The sequence below is a fragment of the Taeniopygia guttata genome, chromosome 22, assembly GCF_048771995.1.
Source record: "Taeniopygia guttata chromosome 22, bTaeGut7.mat, whole genome shotgun sequence".
NCBI lineage: Eukaryota > Metazoa > Chordata > Aves > Passeriformes > Estrildidae > Taeniopygia > Taeniopygia guttata.
The window spans coordinates 2101149-2123095 of NC_133047.1; the positions used below are offsets into that span (position 1 = coordinate 2101149).

The 21947-nt window shown below is 57.5% G+C and overlaps 2 protein-coding genes across 6 annotated transcripts in view; one reads left to right on the forward strand and one right to left on the reverse strand.

Moving 5' to 3' along the window:
* The first annotated feature begins 820 nt into the window (after positions 1–820).
* On the forward strand, positions 821–2465 carry C22H8orf58 (chromosome 22 C8orf58 homolog). 2 transcript variants are annotated; one of them, XM_072917640.1, is made up of 4 exons: positions 821–1717; positions 1807–1882; positions 2027–2130; positions 2203–2465. In XM_072917640.1, exons 1-4 carry the CDS (start codon positions 911–913, stop codon positions 2284–2286), a joined length of 1071 nt encoding a protein of 356 aa, XP_072773741.1. In that variant the 5' UTR covers positions 821–910; the 3' UTR covers positions 2287–2465. The 2 variants fall into 2 exon arrangements, with proteins under 2 accessions (XP_072773741.1, XP_072773742.1); XM_072917641.1 differs by having other exon boundaries at positions 821–1703; positions 1772–1882.
* A 3779-nt stretch (positions 2466–6244) lies between these two features.
* Positions 6245–21947, reverse strand: part of BIN3 (bridging integrator 3) — a 46891-nt gene continuing 31188 nt past the window's right edge. For all 4 annotated transcript variants that reach the window (XM_030289649.4, XM_072917642.1, XM_072917644.1 and 1 more), the window contains 3 exons: positions 16629–16770; positions 12718–12852; positions 6245–7006 (listed from right to left, as the gene is read on the reverse strand). In XM_030289649.4, the coding sequence (XP_030145509.2) occupies positions 6860–7006; positions 12718–12852; positions 16629–16770 (424 nt within the window). In that variant the 3' untranslated portion in view covers positions 6245–6859. The remainder of the gene's footprint in view (positions 7007–12717; positions 12853–16628; positions 16771–21947) is intronic.

A 21947-nucleotide genomic window follows, 5' to 3' on the forward strand; every position in this document is an offset into this window, starting at 1 on the left:
ATCCTGCCGGGGCGGGCGGGCGCTGCCCGGCATTGCTGGGATTCAATCCCACTGAAGGGCCGGATTGTCCCGGGATTGTCCCGGGATTGTCCCGGGATTGTCCCGGGGCTCCCCGGCTCCCCTCGACCTCTCCAGCCCCCGAGGGATGCGCGGCTGCAGGAGGGGCAGGAATTTGGGGGCACAGGGACCCCCGGCCGGTGAATTCTGAGCACGGAGGAGCCCTGGGTGAGTTTTGTGGAATTCGGGGGGATGCGGGCGGCACTGGGCTGCCTCCGCCGCCCGAACAACCCTCTCGCCTTCCCAGCTGGGGTGGGAAGGGACTCCTTAACCACCGGCCCAGCCAGTAGCGCCGATCCCAAGCCCTGCGAGGAACCAGTTGGGAACCGGTCCTGCAGCGAGGATGCAGAGCCCGGCTATAAAGGGAGCGCCGGGACGGGCCCCCGGCACTCGGCTCCGGCTCTCGGCCATGTGGGGTGGCTCCCGCGCCGTCTGGAAGAGGAGGTGCAGCTGCTGTGAGTGCGTTCCAGGGGGGTTCAAGCCCACCCCGAGGGGGGTTTTAGGGGGTGGGCAGCCCGCAGGAGGTGCCGAAGCTCCGCTGTCACCTCCCCGAGCCCGCGGCACGGCTGGGAAGGGAGAGAGCGCCGGGCAAGGAATGCCCAGACGATCCCACCGGGAGCTGCGGGGTGCTGGGGGCACACCCGGCTGGCGGTGCCACCCATCCCATGGGCACAAGTGCGGAGCTGGTGGTCCCTGGAGCCATCCCAGACACGGGATCCCAAGGCCGGGCTGTGTTCTGGGTTGGTGGCACCGTGCTGGAGTGGGATATGGCAGAGCCTGGCTCAAAAGCCCTGCCCGGGTCAGGCTGGGGGCCGTGGGTGCCCCCCCAGCAGATCAGCTTGGGAGGAGGAGGATGGTGAAGGCCAGGCTGTGTTTTTGGGGAGCAGCGACAGCACACCGGGCTTGTAGGAGAGTACTCCCAGCTGCTGGGCAGGGGGGAGAACGGCCTTGGGCACGGCTGGAGCTGCTGCAGGGGGCTTGGAAGGGTGGTGGGCATCCACTTTTCTTCCCAGGGACCCCCCAGTTGCGCCCACTCGTGCTCTATTCCCCCGCAGATGGTCCCTGGGAGTCGGCCGAGAGCTGCATCGTGCGCACCTCCGCCAGCGTCTACCGGCGGCTGCAGGAGAGCCCGCGGGGAATGAGCACCGGGGGACCACCCCCGGCACCACCGCAGCCCCCCGGCAGCCCCCCGGCCGGCGGGAGGCTCCTCAAATCCGAGTCCGAGGATTCCGGCGTGGAGATGGCCAGCAACGAGCACTCACCGTGTACCCCGCTGGGCTCCGAGAGCAGCTTCTGCCTGGAGGGTCTCCCGGGGGAGAAGCCCCCCGAGGAGGAGCCCACCGGGAAGAAGGAGCCCCCCGGGAAGAAGGAGCCCCCCAGACCCGCCCGGAGCCGCTCGGCCGGCCGGAGGATGCTGCAGGCAGGGCAGAGGAGCAGGAGGCAGCGCTGCCAGCGCAGCGCCAGCGCTGCCGAGCTGGCAGAGCCCCCCGGGGACCCCGAGGGGGTTCGGCCGCCTCGGGACCCCCAAACCGCGGTGCCAGGGCAGGGGCTGCGCTACCTGGAGCAGGTGTGCCAGCTGCTGGAGCGCCTGGCGAGGCTGCAGCAGGACAACCGCGCCCTGCGGCAGCGGGCGGCCGGAGCCCGCGGTGCCCGCAGCCTGGTGAGGGTCGGGAGGAGGGGGTTTGGCGGGGAGGAGGGGGTGCGGGGGTCCCAGATCTCACACCCTGCCCGTGTTCTCCTCGCCCGCAGCCCCCGAGGCAGGATTCGGGCCCCTGGAGGGATTCGGGGTTCCGGCCGCGCTCCTGCTCCGACAGCCAAGCGCCAGGTGAGCTCGGGAGCGATGGCACCGGGAGATGCGGGACCGGCAGCACCGGTGGCACGGCGGGACCTGGTGCCAGCTGAGGGGGGCACGATGGCAGCACGATGCCCCCCAGCCCTTAAATTTGACCAGCTCCGTCCCCCCTTGCAGCAGCCGAGCCCGGGCCGTGCCGGAGGCTGGGGGGACACTCGCTCAGCTCCCCCAACCTGCTGGACCCCTCTGAGGGCGGGCCGGGGGTCCCGGCACCGGACACGGTAAGGCCGGGGGGGCTCGGGGGGTGACGGGGTGTCCCCCGGGACCCCCCCCTGACGCCGCTCTCCCGGCAGGACGGCCGCTCGCACTGGGCCCGGGTGAAGGTGCTGCTCACCCGCCTGACCCGCCGCTCCCTGCGGGGCAGCCGCTGCCGGTAACACCGGGGTGGGGGGTCCTGCTCCCACCGCCGCACCGAGATTGAGGAATTGCGTCACGCCTCACGCTATGACGTCACGCCTCACGCTATGACGTCACGCCAGCCCGGGGCCGGCCCCCAACCTGGCGCACCCCCTCCAGATTTTTTCATTTCCCCCAATAAAGCATTTTCAGCGATGAAGAGGCGGCTCTTAGCCAGGTGCTTGCTTGCTGCCGCGCCGTGACGTCACACCCCAAAAACCCGCCGTGACGTCACGCCGGGACGCGTCACCGCCGCATCATTTCCCGCGGCTTTTTCCGCCCCTTTTGTCCCGCGGAGCCACGGACGGACCGAGCGGCTCCCGGGGGCTCCGGAGGGGTCCCGGGGCTGGGGGCAAAGCTCGTCCTCCCCCCGGGGGTGGTGGGGAGGGGGCGCCGGGGGTCGATGATGCTCCCGGGAGCATCGCCGCTTTCTCCGGGGGTCCTCCGCAGTTTGGGGGGTGGGTGAGGAGCGTGAGGAGGGGGTTCGATGCTGTTCTGGCGCTGCTGGAGCCCCTCCCGGTGTCGCCGGTGCCGCAGGTGAGGAAGATGCTGCCCCGAGCCCCGGCCAGGCGCTCTCCCGTCGGGTATCCCGTTATCCCTCCCTCTTCCCCCTTTCCTGCCGATTTCCTACCGCCACTTGGGAGTTTTTTCCTTCCCAGCGGTGAATCCCGCACCGCTCCCAGCCTGGGGACACCGTCCTGCATCCCCCCGCTGCTCCCCGGGAACCGTGAGTGCTCGTCCCCGCCGTGCCCACCCTCACGGCAGGGCCTGGGGGGACGGGGGGTCCCTGGCAGCGCCCCCCGGCTGGGTCACAGCCTGGCCGGGGGTGCTGAAGGGTTTTTGGAGCACAGCTGGGGGGGATGTGTGTGTTTTATCCTTGTCCCCCCACTTTCCAGCGTCAAACCCTTTCCCATCTGCTCTCCTGAGCCCCCCAGGGTGAGGAGCACTGGGGAGGGGCTCGGGGAGGTGGGGAAGGACCCGGCTGGGTGTTCCCGGTGTGGGGTGGGGGTCTGGGCACCCCCTCCTCTGCCACCCCCATCTTCCCCCTGCCCCGGGACCCCGCTGAATCCCAGTGGCTGATCCCAAGGGAGTTGCTGAGGCTGGTCCAGGGGATGCTGATTCTCCTTCCAGGACCCAGGTGAGGAGGAGGAAGGAGATCTGAGCCTCTCTGTCCCACCCCAGCACCCCCGAATCACCTGGAACAGGGGGAAGCTCCTTTCTGACAAGGAAAATCAAGGTGTGGATGCAGATGTGCACTGGGGTTAATTCATCCTATTTGTGAGGAAAATCCCTGGGATTGGTGCTGGGCTGGCACCTGCTAAACCTGTCCGAGATTTGGGGAGGGAGTGGGACAGTTGGGATGGCTGCAACGCCACGGAGCCAACCCGGAATTCCTGGCGGGGAGGAAAAAGGAGGATTTGCTCATCAGCAGGGAACGCTCCCCATGCTGGGCTGGCCCCACTGCCACTCACGGATCCTCTGGGGGATCCTTCCCTTCCCTCCTGGGGGTCTGAGTGCTGATGAACCCCACCCAGGGGTGCCTCAGCCACATCCCTCATGGTAGAGCGAGTTTTCCCTTCCTGCCAGCTCCCCCTATTAGCGCTGGGATCTTGTGGGCGGTGCAAAACCCGCTAATTATCCACTTTTTACTATCAAAGATGGAATTCTCCTCCCCAACCACTGTGGAGAGTAGGCAGAGTGAATCCCTGGGAACGCCTGGCTTCAAGTTTCCATGGGTGACATCCTTCTGCTGAGCGCTGGCAGGGCAGGAGGAGCTGATGGCAGGACCAGGAGCTGCGATTTGGGGATGCTCCCAGCGCAGGAGATGAGGTCTGGCTGTGCCACACAGGGTGACAGCAACACAGCCAAAGCCACCAGGTGGGTTCAGGTGAGCCCAGGGGGGTGAATCCAGGCAGGAATCCAGGCCACAGAGGGATCTGTGCCCATTTGGGAGCCACACTGGGGCCTGCAGGGCTCAGATCCCGTGTCCCTTGCTCAGGCTCTGTGCATGGCAGTTAAATATATATAAAAATATCTATATCCTGTATATTTAGCATCCCTGCTCTGGGTAACTGTGGCAACGGGGTTTATTTTGCTTAAACCTGGCCTGGCATGTGATGTGGTTGGGAAGGAACAGCCAAGGGGAGAGGGAGGGATGAAGTTCTCCATGCTGAGAGCTGGGGAGGAGCCTCGGCCCGGGACGCTCTTGGGGGGACCTGGTTGTGTCCCTGCACTGGGGACAGCCACCAGAATCCTCACAGCTCTGCTCCATCCCCTTTGCACCAGCTGGGAAGGGAAGGTTTGGTTTTGGGGGTTCCATCCCCATTTCCTGCTGGGCTTCCCAGGACACCACTGAGCGCCGTTCCTTGTCTCCTGCAGGTTTGCCGGAGCCAGGTCCTGCTGGGCAGAGCTGGTGATGCTTTCCCCGGTACCCGGAGCAGCAGGAGCCTCGAAGGGACCTTCAGCATCTCCACGGAACGTCACCAGGGTGGGCTTCCAACCCCTTACCCCGAGCAGCGGCTGCTCCCCCCAGGACACAGCCTTAACGGGGCCAGCTCGGGCCGAGAAGCTTCTCCGGTGCCGAACCCTCCGTTCCTCGGGCTCGGACGCCGCTTCCTTCCCGCCTCCACCGGGATGTTCAACGCGCTTCTCCCCCCGCGGGACAGCCCGAGCGCCCCGCGACACCTGCAGTGGCGGCCGGGCGGCGGCAGAGGGCGACAGCGGCCCGGCGGTGACAGCGACGGTGACACAGTGACAGCGACACGGTGACAGGGACAGCGACACCGGCCCGGTGACAGAGACAGTGACACCGGCATGGTGACAGAGACAGCGACACCGGCACGGTGACACCGGCACGGTGACAGCGACAGTGACACCGGCATGGTGACACCGGCACGGTGACAGTGACACGGCCCCAGCGGTGACAGCGACACTGGCACGGTGACACCGGCATGGTGACAGCGACAGCGACACCGGCACAGTGACACCGGCACGGTGACAGCGACACCGGCACGGTGACAGCGACAGCGACACGGTGACAGCGACATCGGCACGGTGACAGTGACACCGGCACAGTGACAGCGACACCGGCACGGTGACACCGGCACGGTGACAGCGACAGCGACACCGGCACGGAGACAGCGACACCGGCATGGGGACACCGGCACGGTGACACCGGCACGGTGACAGTGACAGTGGCACAGAAACACCGGCACAGTGACAGCTACACCGGCACGGTGACACCGGCACGGTGACAGCGACACCGGCACGGTGACAGCGACAGCGACACCGGCACGGTGACAGCGACATTGACACTGGCACGGTGACAGAGACACCGGCACGGTGACAGTGACAGCGACACGGAGACACCAGCACGGTGACACTGGCATGGCCCCAGCGGGGACAGAGACACCGGCACAGTGACAGCGACAGCGGCACGGTGACAGCGGCACGGTGACACTGGCACAGTGACAGCAACACCGGCACGGAAACACTGGCACAGTGACAGCTACACCGGCACGGTGACACCGGCACGGTGACAGCGACAGCGGCCCGGCGGTGACAGCGACAGTGACACCCGCACGGTGACAGCGACACCGTCACGGTGACAGCGACACAGCCCCAGCGGGGACAGCGACACCGGCACGGTGACACCGGCACAGCCCCGGCAGTGACAGTGACAGCGACACCGGCACGGTGACACTGGCACGGTGACACCGGCACGGCCCCGGCAGTGACAGCGACACAGCCCTGGTGGTGACACCGGCAGTGGCACGGACCCGGTGGTGACACTGACACGGCCCTGGTGGTAACAGCAACACTGACACGGCTCCAGCGGTGGCACTGGCATGGCCCCGGCAGTGACAGCGACACTGGCACAGACCCGGCGGTGACACCGGCATGGACCTGGCGGTGGCACTGACATGGCCTCGGCCACGCTGCGCTGCCAATAATTTTATTGGGGACAAGCCAGCAAGTCCCTGCGGCCCTTCCCCGCACACCGAGGAGGGGCTGAAGCCCCCCAGTTTTCCATAGGTTTGCTTCCTTAGGGATGTCCCCCACCTGTCCCTGCGCTGGGGTCCCCTGTCCCCACCCTGCACCCCCCAGCTCTGGGGGAAAAGAGGGAAAAGAGCTCTTTCCTGGGAAAAGAGGGATGGATGCTCACCACGGGAAGCATCACCCTCTCCCTGCACCTCAAAAAACGGGATTTGAGTGGTTTTACCCACCCTGAGGGGACCACTGGGCTACTAAGGCACAAAATGAGGGGAAGGAGTGGGGGGGTCTCACCCTCTGGGCTGTGGGGGTGCAAAGGGGGCTGGAACCTGGGCAAACCAGCACCCCCCATCCCAATCCCCACCTTTGTCCGTGCGGGATCGCTCCCTTTCCCTGCTCCTCCACACCCCAAAATTTAAGGCAAAACTCATTCGTGGACCGACAAAGACGATGCAGAGCCGTGGGGTGACAGGAGCAGCTCCAGCCCCACGAGTCCATCCCTGGGGGGGAGGTGGGGTGACAGGGGGGGATCCCCATCTCCTCCCCACCCCCAGCCTGGCCTCAGTCGTCGGCCACGATGGAGAGCGCCCGGAGCTCGCTGAGCTTGGAGTCGTTCTCCCGCTCCCGCTGCTCATCGCTCAGCCCGGGCCGGTCGATCTGCGCCGTCAGGTCCCCAAAAATCTTGTGCATCTCCGTGTAGTAGACAACCTGTTGGATAAAGGGAGGGAGGGGAAAATGGGGGTCTCCTCCCCAGCCCACCCCCCAGCGCGGTGCCCTCGGCAGCCCCTCGCCGCGGCGGTGGTGTCTAAAATAGCTGCCACCCCCTCGGATTATTACAACTCAACACATTTTAATAACACGCTGCCCTTCTCCGCTCGCTTCCCATCTGGGAGCCGCGCGTGCGGGGCCGCCACTGGCACCGCCACCCTCCTGTCCCCTCGGTCCCCTCGTTTGTCACCGGTGCCACCGGCACAGCCGCCTGCCCACGGTCCGGTGGGCACGGTGGGCTCGGCCAAGGGGGCACGATGTGGGCGAGGAGGAGGAGGAGGAGGAGGAGGAGGAGAGGGGGGGGTGTGTTAATAACGTGCTAATTAGCACCGCCAATTATCTCCGGCAGCGAGCAGCGCTTGCCGGCGCGGGAGCCCGTGGGTCAGCGCAGGCAGATGGCAGCGGGGTGGCTGCTCGGGGAGAGAGGGGGGGGTCCCAGCCCTGCCTGGAGACCCCCGGGGCTGCGGGACCCTCGGGGCTGCGGGACCCCCGGGGCGCTGCGGGACCCTCAGGGCTGTGGGACCCTCGGGGTGCTGCGGGACCCTCGGCACTGCGGGACCCCCAGCCCTACCTGTGCAAACCCCAGCGCTGGGGGTGCCCACCCTGCCTGTGAGACCCCCCAAAGCACAGAACCTCTGGGTACCACAGAACCCCCTGCACTGCAGGACCCCCGGGTGCCACAGGACCCCCAGACCCTCCCGTGGGACCCCTGGCACTGCAGGACCCCCGGGTGCCACAGGACCCCAGACCCTCCCGTGGGACCCCTGGCACTGCAGGACCCCTGGGTGCCACAGGACCCCCAGACCCTCCCGTGGGACCCCCGGCACTGCAGGACCCCTGGGTGCCACAGGACCCCCAGACCCTCCCATGGGACCCCTGGCACTGCAGGACCCCCGGGTACCACAGGACCCCCAGACCCTCCTGAGGGACCCCCGGCACTGCAGGACCCCCGGGTGCCACAGGACCCCCAGACCCTCCCGTGGGACCCCCGGCACTGCAGGACCCCCGGGTGCCACAGGACCCCCAGACCCTCCCGTGGGACCCCTGGCCCTGCAGGACCCCTGGTGCTGTGCCAGCTGTGGGATCCTGTCCTGGATGTCCCCCCGTGTCCCTCAGGGAGGGATTGGGGCGCACAGCCCCCCTCAGGGTGGGCAATGCCAACGCTGTCCCTGTTTCCCAGAAGGGCTCCAGCATCTCCAGCAGCACCGGTGCTGAGACATCCACGGTCTCCATGGAGACCAGCTCCCCTAATCCTGCTCAAAATATGCCGATTTTGGGCAGCCCCAGGGGGCATCGTGGGGCCCCAATTCCCCGGGTTTGCTGCCTGAACCCCCTTCCCAGGCCTGGCCGTGCTGGGGCCCGGGGGCTGCTCCGTGGCTCCTCACGCAGCGCTGCTGGCTGAGTCACAGCAATGCTCATTTACACGCTGACTAACGAACCCCACACAGGGCTGAGCTGGCAGGAGCCCCCCAAAACACAACCCCACAGCTGGGTCACCTCGAGCATCCTCTGAACGCCCCTGCCAGCAAGAGATGCCGAAAACACCCGAAATCCTCTGGCAATGCCATGGGTGGGCAGGGATCTGGGGTGCCAGAGCCCTGGAGCAGCCCTCCATGTCCCTTGTCCCCCAGCCTGGGGTCAGCTGGGCTCTGCTCAGTCACACATGGCACTGCCAGTTCCAGCACAGAAAAAGCTGAACCTTTTCGGGGTTCAGGCCTGGGGGCAGATGCCACCCCCAGGATTGTTCCCCAAAATATGGGGATATTTGTCCCTCAGGATTGGTCCCAGAATTGCTCTCAGGATTGTTCCCCAGGATTTGGGGACAATTGTCGCCCATGATTGACTCCTGAACTGCCCCCTCCACCAGGATCCAGAAATCCCTGAGGATTTCTCCAGGACCAGGATTGCGCCCTAGACTTTTCCTCAGGATTGTCCCCAGGATTGTCCCCCAGGATTTTCCTCAGGATTGAGCCCAGGATTGTCCCCAGGACTGTCCCCAGTGGATTGTCCCCAGACCTGTCCCCAATGGATTGAGCCCAGGATTGTCCCCAGGCCTGTCCCCAGTGGATTGAGCCCAGGATTGTCCCCAGGCCTGTCCCCAATGGATTGAGCCCAGGATTGTCCCCAGTGGATTGAGCCCAGGATTGTCCCCAATGGATTGAGCCCAGGATTGTCCCCAATGGATTGTCCCCAGGCCTGTCCCCAATGGATTGAGCCCAGGATTGTCCCCAGGCCTGTCCCCAATGGACTGAGCCCAGGATCACCCCCCAGCACCCACGCTGCACTGAACGGGCAGAGCAGAGCGAATTCCTCGGTGCTGCTCCCCTTCCACCCACATCCCGCAGCCACTGATTCCTTCCTCAGGGCCACCCCATGTCCCCAGGGCCTGGTGGGTGTCCTTGGGGACACCCCCTGTTCCCAGGGCCCACTGGGTGTCCCTGGAGATGCTCCTGTCCCCAGCAGGCCCCAGTGCAGGACCAGCTGGCACCACCCGGACACTGACGCGCTTCATCAACAAAACCCCGCTGGCATCGATCCCCCCGTGATTTCTCCTGCAGAAACAGCAGTGAAAACCCTCCCAGGGAGGGGCTGCACCCCACTGGTGACAGTGACAGGGGCCAGCCAGCTCCCCCTGCCCTACCTGCTCCCGCCAGCCCAGTACTTTTCCAGCTATGGATGCCATATGCTCCCATCCCATCAAATCCCAGCTCCAACTCGCCTTTGAGCCTGAGCCAACGGCCCCAAGTCCACCTGTCTTGAACTAATTCTGTTTGGGGACGCCGTGTTCTGTGGATTTTCTATAGATCCTGGCCACAATGGCCCAGCGGCCGCTTGTTTGGGGCAGCCCTGCCCAAAACAAACCCAGAGGGGCTCCCCCAGCCCACAGCACCATCCCTGCCTGCCAGCCCCATCTTCCCCCCCATTCCATTCAAACCCAAAGGAATCTCATGTTTTCTAGCTGGAAAACAAAGCACAAAGCGGGAAGGAAGTGCTGTTCACGCCTCACACCAGCGACAGCTCCAAAATCTCCCCCTTTCATCTTCCATGTGGCCACTTCAAAGCCCCCAGCCAGGGAAATATTTGCCTCCCTTGGCTTGGCCGGGGCCCGTGGGTGGAGAGAAGAATTTGGTGTTGAATGTTACAGCCCTGCGAGCTCGGGACATGTCCCGGCGTCAGGAGACACCCAGCCCTGGGAGCACAGCCAGGCTGTGCCATGGGAACTCGCCCGCCCGCCCGGGCAAGAGCCTTGGGAGGGTCTCCTTGGGTCACAGCCATGGAGGTGCCTGGAGCAGGGTCCTTCCCCCTCCCCGACAGGCAGCTGGTCCCTTCCCAGCTCATCGTGGCACTGGATGGTGTCACTGTCACACAATTGTCTTGCTGTAACTCCCGGCTTCCTCCAGGGCCGAAAAATAAGGAAAATTATATGGGTTTGTCTTTGGATGGTGGGTTTGACCCAGGGTGAAACAATCCCAAAATCACACCATCCTGAATGAGGCCAGCCCCAGTCTCACTCCAAAATCACAGCATCCTGAATGAGCCCCAGTCCCACCCCAAAATCACAGCATCCTGAATGAGGCCAGCCCCAGTCCCACCCCAAAATCACAGCATCCTGCACGAGGCCAGCCCCAGTTCCACCCCAAAATCACAGCATCCTGAATGAGGCCCAGTCCCACCCCAAAATCACAGCATCCTGCACGAGGCCAGCCCCAGTCCCACCCCAAAATCACAGCATCCTGCACGAGGCCCAGTCCCAGTCCCACCCCAAAATCACAGCATCCTGCATGAGCCCCAGTCCAACCCCAAAATCACAGCCTCCTGCATGAGGCCCAGCCCCAGTCCCACCCCAAAATCACAGCATCCTTCAGGAGGCCCAGCCCCAGTCCCACCCCAAAATTCCAGCATCCTGCACGAGGCCAGCCCCAGTCCCACCCCAAAATCACAGCATCCTGAATGAGCCCAGCCCCAGTCCCACCCCATCCAGCCCTTTCCTTGTGGGATTCACCTCCAGCCTCATCCCACTCTTCAAGAGGCGAAAAAGGCTGAAAACAGAAATGACACCGAGGAACACGACCCCCCCCAGCTGCTGATCAGCTCAGGGAGGCGCAGAGGGAGGGAAAGGGGGCAGAATTCCTGTTCCAGCTCTCTCCTGGGATGGGATGCTCCTGCCTGCCCTTCCCAGCCAGGTGCCTGCAGGTGAGCAGCGCCGAGCTGACTCAGGGCTCCGGCTGCTATTCCTGGCTCGCCACTGACTCATTACCTTGGGCAAATCCCGTCCCTTTTCCATTTTATTTCAGCCACTTCAGTGGGAAAATGCTGAGCAGAGCTCCTGAACCAGGCGGGCACGGCACAAATATTCCGAACTCTCCTCCCAGCATCCATCCCTCCCTGGGGGTGGAAGGATGCAGCCAGTGCCGGGAAGGAAGCGGGATGAGGCTCCCATGGAGGCTGGCAGGGAGGGAGGGATGTGAGGAGCTGCATCCATCTGGGACCAGCTCGAAGTCCAGCCTACGGGAGATGCATCAGCTTTGTTGTGACGCTGCCTTTTTGGGTGTTAAAAACGGGATTTCACTCGGTTTTCCCAACAAATTCCTCACCTGAAGAGAGGCAGGGCAGAGATGGGAAAGAAAGCTGAGGATTCCCAAGGAGGAAGAGGGATATGGATGGAGAGTCTCACAAACAGCCCCAGCAGTGACACCCTGCTGCTCCCCACTTGCATCTCTGGGTGCTCTGAGCACACCTACCCCAACGTCCTCCTCGCCCCAAATTCCTTGGGAATCGGGACACAAACAGAGCGAGAAGCCAGAGGGGCAAAGCCGAGGAAAATCACGGACCACAAACCCCGGAGAGGGCAGAGAAAATTCAGGTTTCAAAGCCTCACCCACGGAGAGGGTCCGCAGGGGGAAAAAGGCCAGCAAGACTCTGCGTTGGCTCCGGGAATTGTGGTTATTCCGGGCTGGAACAGGGAGCCCCGCGCCCGATTGCTAAGGGAACAGCAGGAACAGCATCCCCAGCACCCACCCCGCGGCGCAGGGAGCATCGGCACCATCTGCTAGGTGAATCAGCCTGCAGACAACTCGCTGGCAGCTCCGCACAGAGGCCCCCCCAAGTCGGAGGTGAGATGGAACACGTGCTCCCGGCACCTCCCGGCACCCCCCGCTCGCACCTGGGTCCCTGCGGCAGCTCCCGGCCCCAAAACGCCGCAGGAAAAGCGGGGCAGTGCCCAGTGCCACCCTCCTCCTGCAGCTGCAGTGCCCCAGGAGCGTGGCATGGGCTGCCAGAGGTTCTCAAAGCTTGGTGAGATCCCAACCCTGCCCCTCTGCAGCCCAAGGGAGGAGGAGGAGGAGGAGGAGGAGGAGGAGGAGGAGGAGTGGCAGCACGTTCCCAAAGGAAGGTGGAGGATGGAAAAAATGGAAGCTGGTGGTTATTCAGGGCACCTCTTCCCGCAGATCTTTGGTGTGGAGATGTCCCAGGAGCCACAAGATGAGCCCAAACACCTCAAACCTACTCAAGCTCTGAGCTCAGGACTCCAAATTCAAGGAGATGGCGTTCCCAGGTGGATAAAGCCGTGGAATCCCAGTGGATAAAGCACAGGCAGGGCTGGAACTGTGGGACAGGACACGACACAGGACCAGGAAGGGACAATGTCTCACCTGTGCCCGGACCAGCGACTCGAAGCTGGGTTTGAAGTAATCGATGCGGCTGCTGTAGAATTTGGGCATCTCCTCCAGGAGCTGCTTGTTCTTGGCTTCAAAGTCCTCCTTGACCGGGCGCAGCTCCTCCCGGGCCTGCGGAGGGACACGGGGTCAGACCCGGGACAAGGATCTCCTGGCATGGAGGCCACCCCAGGACAATGGGGAGCTGTGCTTGGTTGGGGGCATGAGCAGTGACCAGCCTGGTGGGACCCATGGGATCATCCAGTGGAAGCTGGTGGGATCCACGTGACCATTCAATGGACCCTGGTGGAACTCAATGACCACCCAGTGGGACCTGGTGGGATCCAAGTGACCAGTTAGTGGAACCTGGTGGGACCATCCAGTGGACCCTGGTGGGATCCAGGTGCCCTATGGACTCTGGTGGGACTCAAGTGACCATTCAATGGACTCTGGTGGGGCTCAAGTGACCATCCTATGGAACCTGGTGGAACCCAAGTGACCATCCTATGGAACCTGGTGGAACTCAAGTGACCATCCTATGGAACCTGGTGGGATCCAAGTGACCAGTTAATAGAACCTGGTGGGACTCAAGTGACCTCTCACTGGAACCTGGTGGGATCCAAGTGACCATCCTATGGAACCTGGTGGGACTCAAGTGACCTCTCACTGGAACCTGGTGAAGCTCAAGTGACCATCCTATGGAACCTGGTGGGATCCAAATGACCATCCTATGGAACCTGGTGGGACTCAAGGGACCAGTTAATAGAACCTTGTGGGACTCAAGTGACCATCCTATGGAACCTGGTGGGATCCAAGTGACCAGTTAATAGAACCTGGTGGGACTCAAGTGACCTCTCACTGGAACCTGGTGGGATCCAAGTGACCATCCTATGGAACCTGGTGGGATCCAAGTGACCATCCCATGGAACCTGGTGGGACCCAAGTGACCTCTCACTGGAACCTGGTGAAGCTCAAGTGACCATCCTATGGAACCTGGTGGGATCCAAATGACCATCCTATGGAACCTGGTGGGATCCAAGTGACCAGTTAATAGAACCTGGTGGAACTCAAGTGACCTCTCACTGGAACCTGTTGGAACTCAAGTGACCATCCTGTGGAACCTGGTGGGATCCAAGTGACCATCCTATGGAACCTGGTGGGATCCAAGTGACCATCCTATGGAACCTGGTGGGATCCAAATGACCAATAAATAGAACCTGGTGGGACTCAAGTGACCTCTCACTGGAACCAGGTGGGACCCAAGCGAGCAGTTAATGGATCCCGATGGGACCATCCAATGGACCCATGCTCTGACCCTGGAAAGCCGCAGGACACCCAGAGAGGCCGTGGCTTCTCTCCTTCAGAAAACACGGACAAAACCCATTCCCAGAGCTCAGCCAGGCTGGGGAATGTCCCTGGTCACATCCACGTCCCCTCAGCCTGCGATTCCCAGGAGGTCGCTCCAGGATCCTGCCCCCACCGTCACCGTGACCTTCAGCTCAGTGCATCCAATGGCTCCTTTAAGCGGAGCGTGGGGAGAAGGGGAAATGTCTCCGGGATGGTGTGGAAAAGGGCAGGAGGGGGTGGGCTGTGAAATATTAGACAGTTCAAGTCTGCCACTTAATCCCGGTGCCATTCCGACGGGAGGGGGAGCGGGAGAGCCCGGCCCGGCCGCGGCGCCGGCCCTGGGGACAGGGACAGGGTGCCAGGGGTGTGCCAGGGACGGCGCTCCAGCCTGGAAAGGCCTGGAATTGTCTCAGAAAAGGAGCAAATGCATCATCTGCCACGAGGTTGGGAGCGGTGAAACTCCCCGGATGGAGCTCATGGGGAGAAACTCCTGGGATGGAGCCAGGGAAAAACTCCCAGGATGGAATTCATGGGGAGAAACTCCTGGGATGGAGCCAGGGAAAAACTCCCAGGATGGAATTCATGGGGAGAAACTCCTGGGATGGAGCCAGGGAAAAACTCCCAGGATGGAATTCATGGGGAGAAACTCCTGGGATGGAATTCATGGGGGGAAAATCCTGGGATGGAGTTCATGGGGGGAAATCCTGGGATGGAGTTCATGGGGAGAAACTCCTGGGATGGAATTCATGGGGGGAAAATCCTGGGATGGAGTTCATGGGGAGAAAATCCTGGGATGGAGTTCATGAGGAAAAACTCCTGGGATGGAGCTCATGGGGGGAAAATCCCAGGATGGAATTCATGGGGGAAAATCCTGGGATGGAGTTCATAGGGGGAAAATCCTGGGATAGAACTCATGGAAAACTCCCAGGATGGAGTTCATGGGGGGAAAGTCCCGGGATGGAATTCATGGGGAAAACTCCAAGGTTGGAGTTCATGGGGGAAAACTCCCGGGATGGAGTTCATGGGGGGAAAATCCTGGGATGGAGCTCATGGGGAAAACTCCAAGGTTGGAGTTCATGGGGAGAAACTCCTGGGATGGAGCCAGGGAAAAACTCCCAGGATGGAATTCATGGGGAGAAACTCCCGGGATGGAGTTCATGGGGGAAAAATCCCGGGATGGAGTTCATGGGGAAAAACTCCCGGGATGGAATTCATGGGGAGAAACTCCCGGGATGGAGTTCATGGGGGGAAAATCCTGGGATGGAGTTCATGGGGAAAAACTCCTGGGATGGAGTTCATGGGGGGGAAATCCTGGGATGGAGTTCATGGGGGAAAATCCCAGGATGGAGTTCATGGGGGGAAATTCCCAGGATGGAGTTCATGGGGAAAAACTCCTGGGATGGAGCTCACGGGAGAAAATCCCAGGATGGAGTTCATGGGGGAAAATCCCAGGATGGAATTCATGGGGGGAAAACTCCTGGGATGGAACTCATGGGGGAAAACTCCAAGGATGGATTTCACAGGGGGAAAGAAGAGCAGAAAACCTGGAGGAAACAATGGATGTGAATTTGTGGCTCAATAATTTAAAATAAGTGGATGAGATGAGGCCTTTTCCCATCAAATCCAGACCCTCTGGATACCCCAGGTTCAGGATTGCTCAAGGCTCCCTCTCACAGGTGTTTAAAGTCAGTTTTGGTGGGGGGGGATTAGATCAAAAGTTCATTAAGAGGAAAAATATATGAAATAACTAAACCCTGCTTAATCACCAGGACAAAAGAATTCCCATTTTTCCGGTCTTTGAGGCTGAGCAAAATAAGCTGCTTACTGTTAAACCAGAGGCGTCTTTTGTTCAGGCTGTTATTTAACACAAAACTTCATTTTTGGGGGGAAATTCATCAGAAAAACACATTTTCTGTGACTCTGAGAATCAAATGTTCCTGGGAGGATCAAGCCACGTGCTGCTGGAGTGACAGATTTTGGGGAAAAACACTGGGGAAGATCTGATTAAAAAAAAACCACCCCAAAACCAACAAACTCATCACGATTTCGCTAAAATTCGGGAGCGAGCAGAAAGAATCTGGCAAAACTTCCTGTTAACCAATTACTGCAATTTTCCAAGACGAATTTTTTGGGAACAGGTGGCAAACAGAAAGCTGGGAAATGCTCTGATCTGTTCCCTTCCCCATCCAGCTGCTCGCTCAGACGCGGAGGTCGGGGGGAACCCCCCTGCGAGGCCGAGCTCCCCCAGAGCTCCCGGGGCTCCGATTCCATTTTCTCTTGGAAAAAATTTCCATTTTCTCTTGGTAAAAAATTCCATTTTCTCTTGGAAAAAAATTTCCATTTTCTCTTGGTAAAATTTCCATTTTTTCTTAGAAAAGCAGCTCCTTCACCGAGCACTCCAAACCCGTGTCGCGCTGTCAAAAATGTGATTTTTACACGGATAAAAACCATCCTCCCAAAACGTTCTATTCGTGGCATGGGTGCCAAATAGGAGGGAAAAGCTTTTCCCGAATTTTCCCAGGAATGCTGCTGGGATTGTGGCTTTGGGGATATTTCAATACCTGGTGCAGCTTGGCCAGGACGGGGCCGGTTCTTTCTTTTTCCTCGTATTTTTCCACCTTGGATTGGAGGCGTTTGTAATCCTGGAGCGTTTGCTCCCGGCGCTTCACGGCCATGTTCAGGCTGGGGAAAACGCTGCTGAACCTGGAAAAAAAACATGGGAAAAGCTTGGGATGGGATAATTCAGGTGGATGAAGCATCCAAGGAAATGATGGAGCAGCCTGGCCCAGCAGAAGTTCCCTGCTCTGACACTCAGTGCGATTTTTCCAAGCCAAACCATCCCAGAAGTCTGAATATTCTGAATTAATGTTGTGTTTTCCCCAGTTCCTGGTTGGAAAGGGAAAAAAAAAAAAAAAAAGAGGTAGAGAAGATGAAATAAAAGTCCAGGAAAAAGAAATGATGAGTGCAAAATAAATATTAACCGTGGATTAAATTTTAAATTAATGCAGTTAATTTGCAGTTAATAATTAAATATTAATGGTTTGGTTTTTTTGTTTTTGCAAAATATTTTTTCCTTTTTGGATATTAATTTTTCCTTTTTTTTTTGTCAGTTTTTTGTGGTTAATTTTTTTGCTTCTTCTGATGACATTTTTGTTCTTTTTTCAGCAAATTTTTGCTCTTTTTGGGTCACAAACCCAGCTGAAGAGGAGCCCTGAGCCCTCCCCAGAAAGATTCACAGCATCCAACAATTTACCCAGGCGATGGGAAAGATTCCTATTATTAAAATGTGTTACAAATTGAGGAAACATGAACATCTGATGGAGAATATTTTTGAATGTGACAGAAAAGGGAAAAGCAGGAACTGGAACGTTGCTCTTGCCTCTTAATTCCACAAAATCGAATTATCCCAGGGGATACCAGGGCTGTGGGTTGGGATCAAATAGGTGATGTTCCCTCTAGAGATCATAATTAAATATTCATAATATTAGATATTTATATTTAATATAAAATTCCAGGGTGATTTTGAGGGGTTGAGGCCAGGGGCTTGGTGGTGAAGAATTTGTTTGAGCAGCCTAGCGATGGATTTTATTTCCACGAGGGAACAAACAGCTTTCCCACCTCTTAAAATGGGGGAAAAAAATATAAATATAGAACTAGAAATCCAACTTGGGGGGCCATTAGGAAAAAGAAAAGACACAAATGTCACTTGATGAGTGTGATTTGCTTTGGATGTGACCTAAATCCACGGTTCAAGCGGAACCACGGGTGTTCCCAGCCACTCCAGCCCTATTAAAATCCCATTTTCTGCTCGCTCTGGAGGGTGTTGATGGGCTGGACCGGTGGGTGCTGAGAGAAATTTTCATCCCTGAGCCTCAGTTTGCAAAGGGCAAACAGGGAAAAGTGGGAATTTTTGTGTTCCAAGAGTTTGTGTGGAACATCCCTGGGGGAGAGGGTGATCCGGGGATGTGATCCTTCAAACCCGCCCTGAGGCTGGTAAAGAACAAATCCATATAAATATAAATATAAATATAGATATAGATATAGATATAGATATAGATATAAATATAAATATAAATATAAATATAAATATAAATATATAGATATAAATGTATACCTATATGAATATAACTATATATAGGTAACTATACCTATAAATATAAATATAAAATTTATAAATACAAAATTTATAAATATAAAAATTAAAAAACCAAAAATTTATAAATATAACATTTATAAATATACATATAAAATTTATAAATATAAATATATACCTATATAAATATAACTATATACCTATATGAATAGAAGTATAACTATGCTTATAAATATACACATAAAATTTATAAATATAAAAATAAAAAATAAAATTTATACATATAACATTTATAAATACAAGCATAAAATTTATGAATAAAAATAAAATTTATAAATAGAAATAAATATATAATTTTAAAATTTATGAATATATATAAATAAATATATATTTATAAATAAAAATATATTTATAAATAATAAATATAAATCTAAATATAGAATTTATGAATAAAAATAAAAATAAAAATAATGATAAAATAAAAATAAAAATGAAAATAGAAATAAAAATATATCCCATGATATTCTCCCTCTGTTCCAACACAGTGGGGACGAGGAACAACCTGGAAAAGCCATCAGGGAGCTGCTCCAGCTGCCCGGAGCGGATCAGATGCTCTGCCCTGACATTGCTTTTTATGGGCCCCATCCCACACCATCCCATTATATTTACATGGGAGCCATGGCCTGGATGCAGCAGCCTCCAGGCACGGCCTCAGCAGCTCCTGGGCTGCTAAAATCTCTCCTTGCTCTTTGTAAAGTCCAAAAATCCCCCGGGAGAAGGACTGGGGAAGCAGGGATGGAGGAAGGGGGATACTGGGTTGGGTTCATGGAATCAGGGAATGGTTTGGGTTGGAAAATGTGGGAATCCAGGGAATCCCTCTGGCTGCCCTGGGACCCTGGCAGGGCTCAGGAACCCCCCTGGACAGAGCCCCCAGAGACACTGTCTGTGATCTCTGCCCATGGAAAAGAGTTTTCAATCTTACAGGATCAATTACCAGCTCTGAGTGTTTGATATAAGAAATAAGTAAGTGTGGCACAGGTGCAATAGTAAAATTTTAGGATTCTAGATTAGGGGTCCAAAGGGGACAAGATGGAGGAAATTGGATGTGCCTTGTCCTTTTTCTCCTTCTTCATGCCCTCCATGTTTCACTGTGCTGTTGGCATTTTTCTGTTGGTTCAGGCTGGGGACACACTGTCCAACGTAGGTGACAGATATTGGCACGTTATTGTAAATCCAGCACAGGTAGTTTGTGGTATTTAATGTTTGTACCATCCCACTGAGGGCAGAGCCCCACACGCTGCCCTGCAGGACAGAGCTGCGGCAGGGCAGCAGAACATGGTAGAGATAAACAGAATAAACAACCTTGAAACCTTGATCCCCCCTGTGCCCACCAAACCCATCCCTTCCCCAGACTGAGGCAAAGCCGCCCCTGGCTCCTGCAGGAATCCGAAATTCCCCGTCAGCCGGCGGCTGGGAACTGCCCTGGCATTCATGGAGAAAGGCTTTCAAATCCTGCCCAGGATTTTCTCCCTGTGTGGAACAGAAACACAACGCCAGGGCAGTGCCAGGGGTGCCAACACCCGTGCAGGGCGAGAGGGAGAGCCGGGCACCCGCTGGTGCCAAGTTATTCCGAGGAATTCCTGACTCTGCACGTGGCCCCAGTGTCTCCACAACCATCCCATGCACGTCACTGACAAATGCTGCTTGTGCAGAGCCTGGCACCAAGGCTCCACAGCCCTTTAAAGCCTCCAAAAACACCCAAAAACAAGGATCAGGAGAGTTCTCCAAAGCCTTTGGAGAAGCACCACCAACCCCTCCTGGCAGCAAAGGGACTGGGAGCAACTGGGAGGGGAGCAGCAGCCAAAAAGCCCTTTGGAAATGGAGCCTGAACAACTCCACCCAGAATTTCAGGGAAGCAGGGACATGGGGAAAGAGCAGGGAAACCTCACAAGCAAATCCTGGATGTTTCACTCATCCATTCCACACATTTGGGGCAAGGAAAGGATTCCTGTCCCTGTGAGGTGCACAGAGGAAAATCCTGGAGCAGGTGTGGGTGTCTCCACAACCATCCCATGCACGTCACTGACAAATATTCCTGGTGCAGAGCCTGGCACCAAGGCTCCACAGCCCTTTAAAGCCTCCAAAAACACCCAAAAACAAGGATCAGGAGAGTTTTCCAAAGCCTTTGGAGAAGCACCACCAACACCTCCAATGGGAAATGGAGCCTGAAGAACTCCACCCAGAATTTCAGGGAAGCAGGGACATGGGGAAAGAGCAGGGAAGCCTCACAAGCAAATCCTGGATGTTTCACTCATCCATTCCACGCACTTGGAGCAAGGGAAGGATTCCTGTCCCTGTGAGGTGCACAGAGGAAAACCCTGGAGCAGGGGTGGGTGTCTCCACAACCATCCCATGCACGTCACTGACAAATGTTCCTGGTGCAGAGCCTGGCACCAAGGCTCCACAGCCCTTTAAAGCCTCCAAAAACACCCAAAAACAAGGATCAGGAGAGTTCTCCAAAGCCTTTGGAGAAGCACCACCAACCCCTCCTGGCAGCAAAGGGACTGGGAGCAACTGGGAGGGGAGCAGCAGCCAAAAAGCCCTTTGGAAATGGAGCCTGAGCAACTCCACCCAGAATTTCAGGGAAGCCTCACAAGAAAATTCGGGATGTTTCACTCATCCATTCCACACATTTGGGGCAAGGAAAGGATTCCTGTCCCTGTGAGGTGCACAGAGGAAAACCCTGGAGCAGGGGTGGGTGTTTAGAACAAATCATGGAATCAGCAAGGCTGGAAAAGGGCCTTAAAACCGAGTCCAAGCACCAAGCCAGCACCACTAAGCCCCAAAGTGCCACATCCATGCATTTTCTGAGCAATTCCAGGGATGGCGACTCCTGGGCAGACCCTGGCAGGGTTTGACAACTCTTACCACGAGAAAAATATTCCCAATCCTTGATATTACCAATAATCCCAACACCATTCCACAGGGAATGAGGGGCTCTGACAGCCAAAACCACCCCCAAATCCCCCCACCGCCCTCTGTAACCCAAAACTTCCTTTTCTCAATGCAAAGCCAAGAAAATCAAAGCTGCCTCAAAAGCAAATTTGGTGGGAACGGTGGCAAAGTGAAGGTAAAGCAGCAGAGCAGAGGCCCTGCCAGGAAAGCAGCTTGAGGAATAAGCTGCTGCTGCTCCCTGTCACTTTTCAGGGAAGGCTGCTGAGAGGGGATTACAGCCCAGGCAGCTTAAGAGGAGCAGGTGAGGGGAGATACGCAGGGATAACGAAAAGAAAATACAAATTACTCTGCTCGTGGCTGTGGGGGGAGAGGGGAAACCTGGGGGTGAACTCCTCGCAGGATGACAGGTTATCCTTGGAAAAAAACATCTAAATCACCCTGCTCCCTGCATCCCAAATCGTGTTCCCACCTCGTCTCCACGCCAGGCTCCCCTCAGCTCCCCGTAATTAAAGGATGGGGTTGGAGAGATGCTGCCATGGGAGATAAAAGTGCCCCAGGATTCCCAGTGCTGCCACATTCATCTGTTGCTCAGCCCAGCTGACAAATTTGGGGCTTGGAAACTGGAAATTCCTTCCCATCTTTCTGCTGGGAAGCCCTGGGGATGGTGGGGATGCTTGAGGAGTGGGAATATTCTGTCACCTCTCTGCCTTATCACCCTCTCCATCCCAAATCCTCATCCCACTGCTTCCTCCAGCCCTCGTTTTTAGTGGGAAAGGGGTGCTGGAGCTTTGGCACGGGGAAAAAGAATGGCAAAACCTTGAATTCTCCTTCT